At 44.4% G+C, this 15198-nt stretch overlaps 1 protein-coding gene across 15 annotated transcripts in view; it reads right to left on the bottom strand.

Moving 5' to 3' along the window:
- Window positions 1–14512, bottom strand: part of LOC147459708 (uncharacterized) — a 185060-nt gene extending 170548 nt beyond the window's left edge. For 2 of the 15 annotated variants that reach the window (XM_086510907.1, XM_086510917.1), the window contains exons 1-7: window positions 14154–14508; window positions 13855–14037; window positions 12686–13140; window positions 11980–12508; window positions 10638–10764; window positions 10486–10539; window positions 10037–10094 (exon numbers count right to left, since the gene is read on the bottom strand). In XM_086510907.1, the coding sequence (XP_086367033.1) occupies window positions 10037–10094; window positions 10486–10539; window positions 10638–10736 (211 nt within the window). In that variant the 5' untranslated portion in view covers window positions 10737–10764; window positions 11980–12508; window positions 12686–13140; window positions 13855–14037; window positions 14154–14508. Of the gene's footprint in view, window positions 1–10036; window positions 10095–10485; window positions 10540–10637; window positions 10765–11979; window positions 12509–12685; window positions 13141–13854; window positions 14038–14153 lie in introns of all 15 variants that reach the window. The other 13 variants (XM_086510908.1, XM_086510912.1, XR_015187902.1 and 10 more) reach the window with 13 other exon arrangements.
- Between the last annotated feature and the right edge of the window lie 686 nt (window positions 14513–15198).

The raw sequence follows: 15198 nt of genomic DNA, 5'->3' as shown, positions 1-15198 counted from the left end.
GGAACAAGTGACGACTACGAACTCTGCTCGAGGAATCCAAGGATTGAAATCCTAGTTTATTTGATGAGTGGGTTTTGCTCTAAGATTGAGCCAAGGGATCGTCAGGTTCAGCGTATTCGCTCTAAGGATCTTACGAAGGAAAGGTAATTTCCTAGGCTCACTGAAACTTATGTACACCTTTGGGTACATGGATAACACACGAAGATGCAGACTTATGCCAAGGAACTGGACGAGAGTTTGTTATACTCTCTTGAGCGCCTTTTTGCGTGCAAGGATATTCTGACACGAGAATCTCTATTTGAGATGTGTTCGGTAGAAGGAATTCGAGTTTCTCTACGGAGAAGAGGTTTTATGATGGCCGTTGATCATTGAGTACGCTATGTGCCTTTACCATTATAGTAGCAACTTTTGGTTGCGGTATATGTTTCTCCATGAGCAGATCAAGTAGCATTTACACGCTGCTGAAATAAATTCGAACTATTATGTTCGTAAGAATATAGTTCGCCAACCGTTTCAAAATGGTAAGAATTACATATGGGAGAACATCCTTGAGAATCAAAGAGGGTCCACTCTTTGTGAAGCAGGTTTGAACGTACGTTCAGAAAATGCTATGGCTAGAATCCTATCGGCCTGAGATTTTGCAAGGCGTCATTGATGCTCGCAAGGTGAATCAACTTTTATGATTCTGTAAGGAAGAGACTCTAATGGGTGTCTGGAAAACACTGCTGGTGGTAATAACTCGCAGGAGGAAATGATTGGAAGGAAGTGCCGCCGTGCACAAGGAATCTTCGGATTGGAACCGTCCGCCTACGTTGAGCGACGGCCCGGAACAAGAACCTTCTTTAATGTCATCGCAAACAATCTTTGTGAAAGAAAGACATCGAGCTTAATGCTCTATGACTTGGGCATTCCCTATGTGGGAGGACACGAGGTTTCATACCCTCTGGACTAACAGCGCAGGATTATGCGCAAGGACAGATACCTAGATTGATTTCTAGGAAGATTATTCCTCTCGAATTTGAGAAGACGGAATCAAGTTAACAGAGTCTCCGATAAGGAAACTTTGGATCAGAACAATTGGCCTACCCAAAGTAAAGGCTTTGGAATAAGAACTTGCTTTGGTAAGATGGCACACTTTGCCTGCCACAGGAAGATTCACATGAGCTTAATGCTTTCGACATGCCCTATGCGAAAGGACACAAGAGGTTTAATATCCTCAGGACTAATAGCACAAGGTTATGTGCAAGGGCAAAGACCTAGATTGATTTCTAGGAGGATTATTCTTCTCGGGATTAAGAAGGTGGAATTGAGTTAACAGATTCTCGGATAAGGAAAACTTCCGATCTGTTGGAAAGACGTGAATGATGAGTTCTTACATGGCTCGTAAGTTTGATGATTGGTGAAGGATATCCTCGAGGTACTAGAGGAAGGAGATGAACCAGTAAGGTAAATTCTTGAATTTTTGTTTAATTTAATTTTTAAGTTCTCTTTTGAGAAAGGACTAGCTCAACTCACCCTTGAGCAAGATTTGGAATCTTTCCGATTCTCCCCGGCAGTTCAGTTGGACCTCTACAGTTGAGGACAATTGTTTATAAGTGAGAGGGATGTTGCTAAATTGGCTTTATCTGATAATTCTAAGTGAATTATTGGATTTAGCCACATGTGCAGCTTGTGACCATTTGGTGGAGAGTCAGCGTCACTGTCTTTGGGACTGTCCCTCGGCCCAGCAGGTGTGGCTACGAGTTCTTCGGTTGATGTCTGCTCTCTCCACGGCTCGACAGTACACTTGGGAGGCAGAGGCTTGGTCCACCCTCACGACGGCCCGGCACTTCAGTTTGAGCTATCTTCCACCAGCAGGATGATAGTGATGCAGGGGGGGGGGGCGACCTACACTCCAGCCTGCTACAAAGCTTACTCCACAAGAGTGGTGCAGTGAGAGAGAGGAGTGTTGGGAGCTCATCAGTGGCCTGACACTTTGGTTCATCTGGCAGGCCCGCTGTTTCCGCATCTTTGAGGCTCGCCCTATGCCACCAGCAGAGACTGTTCGTGACTTTTGGCTAGAGCTGATCCATACTCTCAGAGGACAGCTTGAGAGACTACACGGCAGCTCCGACTGCATGCGGGAGCGCCGCGAGGCTTTCCTTCGACTCTAGGCCTTTTTACACCATAGTCCAGGGGGTGCTCAGATGGCACTACTGTCCACCTGTGTGGCTCTTCCCTCCTCCCATCTCTTGATTTAGCCTCATTGTATATATGCTGTTTTTTCATTGGGAGAGTCTCCCCATCATGCTTGTTGTAGCCCTCCCTTGCAGAGGTGGTTGTAGCCCTATGGGCAGTTTTCATTAACTAATAGAAGGATCTTTTTCTCGGGAAAAAAAAAAAGAATTATTGGATTTATAAGTGAGGGGGTTTTCTCGCTTGGAACAACAGGAAAAATAATTCTAAATGAATTATTGGAATTTTAGGTGGGAGGGTTTTCTCACTGGAGACATCCCAGTACAGAGTAATCCTAGTGCGTCATTTGAAGTAATCACGGGAGCACTGAGAACAGGAATATCTGTAAGGCCACCAGGAACGGATACTTCTGATGCGTCACATCGGATGGGTGACAGGGAGCATCAGAAAGAAGTATCCGACCATCCGGGAACGGACATCTCTGATGCGTCATAGGATGGGTGACAAAGAGCATCGTGAAGGAGATAGTACCGTAAGTTCGGTAGGAAAGGACTAGGTGATGGGTATTCTGATGCGTCACAAGGTAGGTGACGGGTACATCGGAAAGGTCTCTACACGAGCAGCTATTCGTGCCCGTGGCTAGGAGCTATAAAAGCATCACATGCCCTCACTCAGAGGGGAGGATTGGTTTTTGCAAGAAGGAGATGCTGCTGCAGAGTTCACCCGCAAAGAAGACGTTTGCCGATGATGCCCATGACTACCCCAAATGTACCAGATGTCGCCAAGACCCAGTGCGCGAGTTCCCTCACGAAGAAGTGCCTACAAAGCGTGTTTCCATCGCGACAAGTTGCTCTTTTTCTCTGTTTTCAGCCCATAAACGTCGTAGATGGGGCTGATTTACGAGAAGGAACCCGAGAACACACCTCTTTTGTGTGTAGGATTGGAAGAGAGGATTTTCTATGCAAAGATCTCTTCCGGGAAATTGCTTTTCGAGAACCGAGTTGCGTTTCGAGTGTCGAGACTTTGAAGGTAACGATTTTCATGTTATGGTCTCTAAGTATTTGTTTGCAGGTGTACTTCCTCTTAGTGAGGGAGTAGGAGCAGAGGAAAACATGAGCCTCTGCAGGAGAAAAGCACTCTGAGGAACTAGAGCCAGATCAGCCCAAGGGTTTCGTACCCAAGTTTGGGAAGCAAATCCACGGATCGAAGAGAGGTGGACTCTCGAGATGTGATCCGGAAGTTGAAATTCCCAAGGGAAGGACTTCGTGTCCAGGAAAGCGGAGTTAATCTGCACAAAGAGGACTCTGGAAACAGAGTTAGAAAAGAGTTGCAGGGATGTCATACCCTGAGTCTGGAAGGTGAGATCCAGAGGCGAGAACCTTGATTCTGGAGGATTTGGAATAAGGAACGAAAGTTCCTTGGAATAGGGTTTTGCCCTAGGAATAGGAAGCCGAGGCTTCCAAGAACCATCAAGTCTTATTCTAGAACGAACGTGGTAATACGTTCGGTTCAAGTGCTTGTATAGACTTCTCCTCAGTAATAAAGATACTATTACGGGGGGGGACCAACCCATCTTCTGGTCCCCAGTACTGTGTCGATCTTCTCACTCTCTATCTCTCTCTCTATCTATTTCTCTCTATATCCTTTGGCTTCAGTAATAAGTGATAAATTCTATTTATCCGAATGTATTTTGTATTGTTATGCGTTGTCGTTTGTGACACATTGGAAGCTCTAACTCCCATTGGTTCAGGCTATTTTGAATGACTCTTTTTCCTCTGTCATTGGTCAAACTCCGTATGAGGCAGCTTTTGGCCGTCCGTTCCAGTCACTTTTGACTCCCTCGGTCAATCAAATGCCTGATGCCAATGCTGAAAGTCGGTCGTTGGATGAGATTTCTGAGAGTGTGAAGCTTCGGCTAAGCAACGCTCAGGAGTCTTACTCACGCAAGGCTAACAAGCATCGCCAGCATGTTTCGATCAAGGAAGGGGATTGGGTTTATTTAAGAATCATGAAGCAGCATCTTAAGCAAGTTGGAAAGAAATGTCCTAAGTTGTCTTTCAGAATGTATGGTCTCATTAAAATGATAAATGAGGTTTCAATGAAATTGCTATTGCCCAACTCATGGTCAATGCACGACGTTTTCCATGTTTTTTGGTTGAAAGTGTTTCACGGAACACCTCCGAAGGACATTTCCGAAGAATAAGAACCAGAGATCATCGATGAAGCCGAAGTCATGGAGCCGGAGCAAGCGTTGTTGCATCGGTTTTGCCATGGTTCGAAGAAGCAAGTGAGACAGTACTTCTGAACTTCAAGGATCGAGGAACCCACGAGGCAGTGTGGGTCAATGAAGAGCTTTTCAAAGATTATCCCGAATTGTTGGCAGCCTACAAGGAAACCATGCAGATCGGTACCAGTACCTCACTTTAAAAAGGAGGGGATGTCACGTGCACATCTAACCCTATGTGCATGTGGACAAGCTACTTCATGACAAGGGTTCAGTTAGCTTAGGAAGTGTTCTGGCACCTTTGTGAGTGTTCGCAGGCCGTGCATGTCCAGGCACTTAGAGTAGTTGCATCTCCTCTGGTTGCACACAGCATGATCATCAGCATTACCATCAGAATCCATCATGAGCATTTCACAGTGCATAGAACCTATTTTCCCTATTTTAGCCATTTTTCACTTATTATTACTAAGTGACTTTGTTGGGAAACTGGAGAGGGCAACTTCGGCAAGTTAATATATAAGAAAGCTAGCGCTAGCACTTTCTGGCAAAAGAGGCAGCAAAGAACCCAATTCTGGCAGTGCACCTTCTCAGCAAGACCGACAGGAGGACTTAGCGTTTTTCAACCATCAAGATCAGCCTAGCGTTTTCAACAACTGCAGATCAGCCCCAACGTTTTGCAGGTTGCAGATCAGTTTGGCGTTAGCAGATTCACTAGCGTTTTTGCAGCAGATACACCCTCAAGCCTAGCGTTTTTTGAACAGTAGATGAGCCCTAGCATTTGGAGTTTCTTGACGACAGAACCCATTTTTGCATCAAGGTTTCCAGTTTTCAACAGTCAGACTCCGCACCGCAGCCCCCAAACCTTGCAAATCTCACCTTCCCGCAGCAAATCCTTGCCGCACGGTCAGATCAACCAGCGTTTGCAGATTAAGCCCGCTATTCGCAAATTTCAGCATCTGCATTTTCAGCGCATCGTCGTCGCGTCGTCATCATCGCCATCGTCACCGACATAGAATTCAGCAGATACAAGATTTGCAAATTTGAGCCCCTAGCGTTTTCAGTTTTCAGCCCGTCGTCGTCGTCATCGACATCTTCGGCAAGTCCATTGCATTTAGACCATTGTACGAGGATTGTGCAATCAATAGCATAGACCTCTCTCCAGAGTTACCGGGGAACGCCCCCTAGCCCCCGTTCCGGCGTTCCGGGGGGCAGTTCCCTTCCCGAACGTTCCGAAACGTCCCGGAACGTCTGACGTTCCAGGTGGCCAATGCAAACCCGAATGGCCGTTCCGGAACGTTCCGGAACGCCCCCGGAATGTTCCGGAATGCCCCTGGAACGGCCAACGGCTACAAACAAATTTGGCTAAAATTGGAAAAATTGAAGTAAATGTTTGGGCTTCTTTTTGAAGTGTTCAAGGCCTCAAGGACTCATAAAATGCACCCCCCTCCCCCTTTCTCTCCACAAGATAATCCTCAAGGGTCAAGCTCTCTCCCTCTCACACTCTCAAGATCTCTCCCTCTCAAGACTCACTCTCTCAAGGCTCAAGGCTTCAAGCCTTCAAGCTCTCTTCCTCTCCCTCCCACTCTCTCAAATCTCTCCCTCTCCCTCTCACTCTCTCGAGTCTCTCCCTCTCACTCTCTCAAGCTCTCTCTCTCTCATCTTCATCTAGTCATAGCAAGGTTGAATGGTCTTCAAAACGAGTTTTTTGTGAGTATTAGAGTCAAAGCACTCTAATACTCCTTGTATTTAAACACAAGGAGCTAAAAAATGCACTATTTGGGTGTTTTTTAACCTCCCGTTCCGCGCCATTCCCGTTCCGGACCCCTAGCCGTTCCCCTGTTCCGCGGGGATCCCGTCGCCGTTCCCGTTCCGCGTTCCGGGTAACTATGCCTCTCTCGCCATAGAGAGTGGAGCGGTCATGATAGTCCAATGATATAGCAATCACACTGGGTCTCCAAGGTTATCAAATCAAGAAGAGACACCTACTGAGAGATGTCGAGAAATTCCAAGTTGTAATCTACTAGGTTTTTTGTGGCAAGCGTTTTAGGGCTTGCCAAGTCCTTCGAGTGTGCGGCTTGGTAGTTATAGACATCCATCACTGCATGGAACTACTTCTGAGAAAAACGGTGGCTCAAAAAACCTTTGATCTTTCTCTTGCAAGTGGACTTTATGGCTTATGCCCCTTCAGACAGAGCGATGAAGACGGGAGCGCGCCCGATACACAATGGACTAACGGCGGGAGTGGCTAATAAGTCCAAGGTCGGGACACGAAGATTCTTTCATAAATTTCACGTAAAACTTGGAAGCGCCATCTTGCTCTGTTTGCTCTTTGGTGGGACCGGTATGCTTTCAAAACAACACACACCTGAAGCTCTGCTACCACTATATAACAGAACGGACACCACATGCCAACGGAAAAGAACGGATTGAACAGACTTCATACGCTTCAAAACAATTGAACTGAGAGAGATGCACGACACACGAGACGAAGCGCGGCGGAGTTTCACCCAAAGAGAGCACTGGCCCCCAAACCTGGCGGCCCTTTCGGTATTTCTTTATATGGCTTCAACAAGATACAACTCCCATGGCTTTGCTCTAAATGTCCCGTAGGTAGACTCTCAGAGTGAGAGCCCATGGGTCATATTTAAAGGTCCTTGGCCTCTAAAAGCAGTTTTACATGAAAAGCTTCAAAATCTAAAAGCATATGGTCCCAAAAGTTGATGCCCAAAGCTGTCAGCACGTTTCACAGAAATCTGTACACCTACCACGTCATCAACTTAAAACGTGGACGTCCGTACAGCTACCACAACAGCATGTGAGCGCGAATTGTGGCAGTCTGTATAGTGTCTACCATGTCATCAGTTGTTTACGCCAAGTCTTTTTGGATCCTACTTAGCTTTATTATAGGCCCCATCGAGCGGGGTCTCATAAGTTGGTAAAGACTTATTATGTTGCTTCTTCTTAGGGTTTAGGCCCCTTGCCAGCTGGAATCTGGTGGTTGGCTCTGGTCTTCAATGGCTTGACACGTTAGCAGTTTGTGACACCTCCTGCATCATATTCAATACCTAACGTACAAGCTAATACCAAAAAGGAGAAGGAAAAAGGCAACTCTTAAAGGGGTGGGGCAGCTTGAATGGGCAGAGAGTATTGATCTTATTTAATCCAGGCTCCACCAACAATTTCATTTCATTAAATACCTCAGAATCTCTTGGACTTACTATCAAGTGATTGGGAACTCTAATCAATTCAGGATCAGTCTCAAAAGGGTTGACTATGAATTCCACTCCTATCAAGAAAGACAATTGAATCTAAAGATCAGAAAGTACTTTGATCGAGAGTCTTTCCTAGTAGCCCCAATACAAGGATGCGCTATTATTTTGGGAATGCCTTGGCATTACAGGATTCATCCTCTACCAAATTATGTAAATAACAAACTCTCTTTTTCTTTCAAAGGGCAGCACTATGATGTAGATGCAAGTGCTAGCGATTGGCCTATACCCAAGTTCAATCACATCAAAAAAGAAGTGAAAAAGTGTTTTTTTGCTTACGGAATTTTTGTCAAAGGCAGAGAGATGAGTGGTGAAAATGTCTCGTCAAATTTAGATAAAGATCGGCTAACTTTTCTTAATCAATATCAGAATTGCTTTACTGACACACTCCCATATGAATTACCTCCTGAAAGACCAAAAGAGCATCGAATCGATCTAATTCCAGGCAGTTTACCCCCAAATCAGCCACCTTACATAGTTAGTCTCTTACAACAAGAAGAAATTCTTAAACAAGTGAACGAACTTATGGAGAAGGGTCTTGTTCGCCGTAGTACTTCTCCTTATTGTTCACCAGTATTGCTTGTTCAAAAAAAAGATGACACCTTTCAAATGTGCATCGATTATCATTCTCTAAACAAGATAACGATTAAGAATAGATTTTCGATTCCTCGAACCGATGATATCTTAGACAAGCTACAAGGGGCACGAATTTTTAGCCATACAGATCTCAAAAGCGGCTACCATCAGGTTCGTATTGCTCTAGAAGATATACATAAGACTGCATTTAAATTAGGCCCCTTTTAGATTGGTCGGCCATTGAGTTTAAAAGGTTTTTAAAATTTACACTTAGGAATGAGCGTTAAACCCGGTTTTTAGGCCAATCTACAGCATTAGTAACTCGCCCAATTTCATGTCTCTCCCAACTCAATCTGCGAGCTCACGCCAAGACATATTTCCACTTTGTCCGGCCAGCCACTTTCTTGGATGACCACCACAGAAATAGTAAATTATAGCTTTTCTGAGCGAACTGGGAACACCATCGTATTCAAGTGCTTGTTCTAAACTAAAGGGGTAGCGCTACCATTTGGGTGCTCTGCAGTAGTTTACACACACACACGGAGCCTCCTCTCTCACATATCAGTTCAGCCCACTTTCTCTCTCCTCTATGATTTCCTGTTCTGGTGTCCGTGAAGGGGACGCAGAGAGCACGAAGTGTGCAGTGAAGGTGTAGAACTGTGGACAGCCTAAAGAGCTTGTGCGTGTCCCTACGGGGAATAGACGCAACCAAGGAGTATTCAAGTGGGAACTCCCTACGCAAGCAGATAACGGTAGAAGCCTTACCCGCATAGGAAATTCCAGTACGAAGTAGACATAGCCGTATGAATCCATGCATTTTTATGCATCAGGAAAGTGAATACCATTTTGAGTTCTCCTGCTTGTAACATTTCAAAAAATAATACAAAAACCCCTTCAAGGGGTGACCAGCCCATCTTTTGGTCCCTAGTGTTGCCTTTTTTCTTGCATTCCTCTCTCTCAATTTCATGTCGTGCAAAATCCAACGTGACATAGTGAATTGGCTTTAAAGTGAGATAGTGAATTGACTTTAAAGTATTAAGTGCACGCTTCCGTCTTTGTGACAAGTGAACTAGCCCCGATAGCCCTCTGACGCACGTACAATCTATTACCATTGCAAAAAATGCCAAGATACCCCATGTAATCTCGACACCCAAATCATACAATCTATGCATAAATCTCTCTCTAAGTAATGTATCAAAAGCTTTATGAAAATCCACAGAGCAGCAATAGATATAGCATCCATGTGCTCGACCCTCCTTAATGATAGCTCGACGTGTGAGTATATGATCAAGCATAGAGAATCCTCTCCTGAATCCAGTATGTCCTCCTGCTCAGACACCCTCTCTCTCTGCCCAATGACTCAACTCAAACTCAATCACAAAAGCGTAAAGCTTGGCCAATGTGTGGCCTATCATGATGGTAGGATAGTTACTAGGGAGCATAGGATCCCAAGCCTTCAATTATCAGAACGATAGTGTTAGTGCTCTAGCTCTCAAGAAAGCCTTCACATATGCCTCTATTAAACATATGTGCCAACAAAAGTGCCAATGTATCTAAGGCATGCATAAATGCTCAGTCAGTAGACCATCATGATTCATGATCATTTGATTTGCCTGTGTGTAGTATATCAATGGTGTCCCAATGTAAAGTTTAAGAGAGAGGTAGGTCTCGGTACTCTATTGACATCGGAAACTTAAATTTTTCCGAACTTAAAGCGCTACAAGCAAGTTTACATGCAAGCAGATTTGAGAAATATGAATGTGTAAGATAAAGAAAGAAAGATTTTATTAACCTCCTCGAAAGGCTGAAGTCGGCCTATGAAACAAATCAATGTGTATGTCTGGTATATCCTGTGTCATCCCAAAAAGGAAAAGCTAAGCTGAAAATGAAAGACTATAGCTAACTGATGAGCTAATGCTAGGACTCGATCTGGAGTATACAATGAGTGGGGAGGTGGTACTGTGAGAGACAAAGAGAACAAGAAAACTACGTTATGAAACAGCATACCAAGCTCCTTTATAAAAGTTACTCATGTTTTGGCTGCTATGGTTGGGTTAAGGCCATCAAAATACACCCTAAACCTTGCCCATTCATCTCTCAATGGGCAACAATCAAATCAATTGACAGCAAAACTCACATGATAAAAGGCACAGCCGGTTGAACATGACTGAGTGAAATTTCGTTGTTACCAACCTAAGTATTGAGAAATTCACTCTTTCTTCCAACAAATGCAACCAATACCTGAGAGATAAAATGAAGAATGCGATGGCAAAGAACCAAAGTTTTTCCTGATCCCTGCATATGAACCATTCCCAAGAGCCAGCTCATCAACAATACAAGAATACTCACAAAAACCTAACCAATAATTTGTGACTTGTCAAAGAAAAACTTACAGCAGCAGCCAGAATGAGAGAGGGCTGATCCTTTTGTGCCTGTATTGCTCTTTGTTGAGCCTCCGTCAATTCATTAAACATTCTGCTTTGTGTCACCATGGGTGCTGCAAATTCAAGCTTAATCTTGCTGCAAATTCAAGCTTAATATTTTAGGAAGTGCAACTAAAAATATGAAGACTGTATGTCGAATCTAATAAAGCAAAGAAGAGAATAAAGGTAATGAGCACAAACATAATAGATGCACAAAACAAAAGTAGATGCTATGGCTAAAACTCCAAAAGGACATAAGAACAAAGTGATTTCATTTTCCATCACTACTGTACCAAAACATGAATTTGGATACACAGTCTTCAAATCCTTTAAATTTAAGACCAAAATGTCATGTCGCCGCACGGACATACTACTATTACGACCCAAACCAGCCCTTAGCCTAGGAAAGTCTAGAAGATTTTGCATCGGCACTTTTGTGAGTCTGTTTGTAGGACCCGCATGTCTAGACAGATCTTTTATACCAGATAGGATCCCTGCAGAATCCTTTTGAATTGAGCGATCAGCAGACCAAGCCATATTTTGACAGTGGTAGAATGTAGGTCAGGACTAGTTGTACACATGGTTGAAGTTTCATTCGGATCAAACACCAGGGAGCATGAGGTGAGGTCTTGGGCAGTGCCCAGAGTTTGTCCAGCCACTTCAGATTTGTGCCCAGCTATGAGGGCGCCCTATTTTTGGCTGACTCTTCATTTTTGCATATTTTCCGTACCATGGGTGGCATATGGAGTCGGCCAGCATCAGTATTCCCATATATATGGGGGAGAAGGGCATACCGTTTGGGCATCATTGTGTGCAGGCTTGTACCCTCTTGCTATCAGAGTTGCCCGTATGGCTTGTACCTCCTCTCTCTTGCATTTTTCTCTCTCCTTCCAACCTCTCTCCTCCACCCGTGCTGTGTCAGAGCCTAAGCTTGTCAATGCTTCGCTTTTGAGCGAGTGTGTAAGGTGCTGATTGAAGTGTAGATTTTCAGCCAGCAGTAGCACAACTTTTGGCTGCGTTTTTGTCACAGAGAAGTCTCTTTTTCTTGCGTTTTTGCGTCTAGCGGAGGCTCCCGGTGTTCTTCTTTGATTGTCACAAAGAGCCCTTGAGGATCTGCACTTTTCACCCAGCAGAGGTTGGAGAAATGTTGCTGCATTTTTCACCCGAGAAAAGAGACTCTTGGGTGCCTACGTTCTTGCAGCAGGTAGGGGCTCATGTGCAGCGATTTCAGCCCAGGTTTGGCAAACATTACTAGCATCAACCTTTAAGCGTTCAATGCACCTATCCTTGGTTGCACCTATGATGTACTCACATTTGCAAGTCTCAAGGTGGCTCCTTTAGCATCATCCTCGATGATAGGTCCATCCAACCTTCACCCATTGCCATCGGATTTAGGAGAATTTGGGCATGTGAAGAGGCTACAACCAGGAGAAATGAAGAGGGTACTCCAAATCGACACAAAACAGTTGCAAACCAAAACAAATCAAGTAAAACAACAGTAGCAACAGCCCAACATTTCCCTTTGTTGCGAAAAAACAGCACCTCAAATAAGCTCCAATCAATCATACAACTCTAGAGCACACCGTAGCTCTGATACCCTGTCAGAGAGGCAATGAATAAGGTGAATCCGATAATAAACAAGACAGAAACCAACAGTGACAACTCTCTCCCGAAATGGACAACCATCTGGCCTAGGAAGGTAATCTAGATCCAAATCAGCCCATAGCAACGGAAAGCCGTGCGCCGATGAAGAGGGCCTGCTAGGGATTCGTGGGCAGCCCAAAGAGACTCCATCTACGCAATGGACCTTGCTCCTACTGCATCATCGACCTGATCCCAGCCTGCAAGCACCAAAAATGCAAGGTGAAGAGAGTGCTGTAGAGTTTGCTCCCAATGTGTCTTTTTTGGCTTATGCAGGAATGTGCTAAGAAGTTTTACCACAAAACAGAGGTCAAACCGGATATTGAGTAACCAAATGAGAGAACCAACTTGTTTCAAAACTTGATAGCATCGAATACCTCCAAGGATCATATTGTGGATAGCTTGATGTTTGAATCTGCTGGTGTAGAGATCAGCTTACAATTGACCATGCCAAAGGCCTCCAGAAACTCTTGGACATACCCCTGTTGACAGAGGAACAATCTCCCATCTAACTGCTAAATCTCCACTCCAAGGAAGCAATGCAGTCAGCCAAGATCTATTATCTCAAACTCCTTTGCCAGAATCTCCATAGTCCAGTGTACATGCTCATCATTGCTAAACGAGATCATCTACATAGAGGATCACAAGCATCACCAATCTGCCTCTGAAAGGATACTGAACCATCAAAACGATGTCACAGGAAGAAGGTATCAATATTCTAGCACCAAGCTCGCAGAGACTGCATGAAGCTATAAAGAGCCTTCCACAACTTGTAAGCATTATCTCGCGATCTTGGGATTGAGAATCCTAAAGGTTGCTCCACCTACACCTCCTACAAATCACCAATGAGAAAAGTCTGATACACGGGCCATCTGTGATGAGCTGCAAGAACAAGAAATATCCGAATGGTCTCTTTCGTACAACTATTCAACAGATTTGGTCACAGTTGACATCAGACCACTGAGAAAAGACTTTGGCTACCAACCGAGCTTTGTGCTTGTCCAACGAACCGTCAACTTGTAATTGGTCTTGTACACCCACTTGAAAGTTGATGCCCATGGCCTTACACTTCTTTGGTCTCATGGTCTCATAACCAATTCCCATCCATATCTTGTAAATTTTGTGCTACTTGGGTGGTTAGGTACATTTTTTTAGTTTCAAGGTAGATTGGTGTCCTACTGGCCTTAAGGTGCTGTCCAACTGAGATATCCAGTAACTTCCATACTAGACTATACCAACGCCTTGTAGTCTGTAGAACTCCATAGCTAGCTTTAACACTAGGTAGTCTATAGTCTTGTACTATGGCTACATTACCTTTACATGTTCAAGCACTTGTAAGTACAGTTCACAATTATAATCAAACGCACTTGAACATTAAGGCGCTCCCATAAAGCCTCACCTCAAGTAAATCCGACTTCTCTTCTCGTTCGTGACAAAAAATCCGAGGTAAACATCCACATCACCACATATTGAAATTTGTATTAACCAACTAGCGATCAAGTGGGAATGAGAGGACATTGTGTATCTTCATCAGCTCATCAGTTACCTTGTGTAGCAATTGAGGATGAGTCCATTTTCTCAACACTATTCTCCACATGAACTGAAAGGGTTTGACCATAAGAAGCGGCTAAGCTTGAAAAGAATGAAGAAACTGCTCCAGATCAGCTTGAACTGTATTTGATCACACCAAAAATGGGTAAACCAGCAGCACCCAGCAAAAAACCTCGATCTTCGTGTTGCGGACAGAAGAGAGAAGAAAGAGATTTCCGTACAGAGAAAATGTTAGCAAATAGAGAGATGAGCTGATTCAAACACTGGCAAAGTTTGCCATGTCAAGATGCATACCAGGGAGTTCCTTCCATCTGGGGCTAGTCAACAGTATTCTTTTCAAAAGACCTGAGTACAAAACTTGCATGTGCACCATCACCCTCTGGTTGCTTGTGGAGAGGGTGAAGACTACAAAATCAAGCAGGACCATACGAAATGTCTAACGAGCTGAAGCCTGAAGGTGCATTGCATAAAGCAATGATGGAGGTCGATGCTCTCTATCTCTTCTTTCGGAGAACGCTGCACAGCCTACCTGGACTAGCCTGCAATCATTACCGAATGTGCGCGGGGAACGTTTATTGAATTCGCGACGCCGTATGTAACTAGATGAATGATGGGGTGACTCTGGAGATGATACAAATTCTATTACGGATTTTTGGTCTGTCCAAAGGGCAAAGGTTATAGAGATGTCTTCTCTTTTTCTTAACTAAAATAGAAAAACTAGAGTGCTTCGTTAGCCGCATAGTTCGAGGGTAAGAGAAAACAAGAAGACAAAAACGGGGCCGGGTGGGGGGGGAGAGAGAGAGAGAGAGAGAGAGAGATGTATATTTTTTATTATCTCCACATAGGTCTCAGCTATCATGGGCAAGCAGAGTCATGATGAGATTGTTAGGCAAGGGCTGTTACAAAAAGATGTCGTGCTTGGCAATGCTTTGGTTGACATGTATGCCAAGTGTGGTGTACTTTTTAAGCCCATGTTGATATTCTTTGCATTTGCTGGAAACATTGTAAATCTTTCTGGCACTTCTCTTATTGCACATATCACGCAATTAGTGAATTCCAAGAGACGACATCCCGGACAGAGCACTTTTTGTGCTTTGTCAAGCGCTCCACATTTGGCATACATATCGATCAAGGTAGTACCAAGCATGACATATCGGCATCTTGCGTACATCCACATGCCTTCAAGATGCACGCTTATGTGACTGCATTTGGAGACAGGCACTCGCTTTGCATTTGCTGAAAACACACTAGAGCTTTCTGGCCTTGCCATAGGGGGAAACCTTGCAATCAGTGCATTCCAAGAGTCCACACTGCGGACAAGAAGCTCCTCAAGCGAATA

The sequence above is a fragment of the Adiantum capillus-veneris genome, chromosome 4 (genome assembly GCF_014529385.1).
Source record: "Adiantum capillus-veneris isolate H3 chromosome 4, ASM1452938v2, whole genome shotgun sequence".
NCBI lineage: Eukaryota > Viridiplantae > Streptophyta > Polypodiopsida > Polypodiales > Pteridaceae > Adiantum > Adiantum capillus-veneris.
Note: the sequence above shows the minus strand (reverse complement) of the source record. Positions and strands in the feature narration are given on the sequence as shown.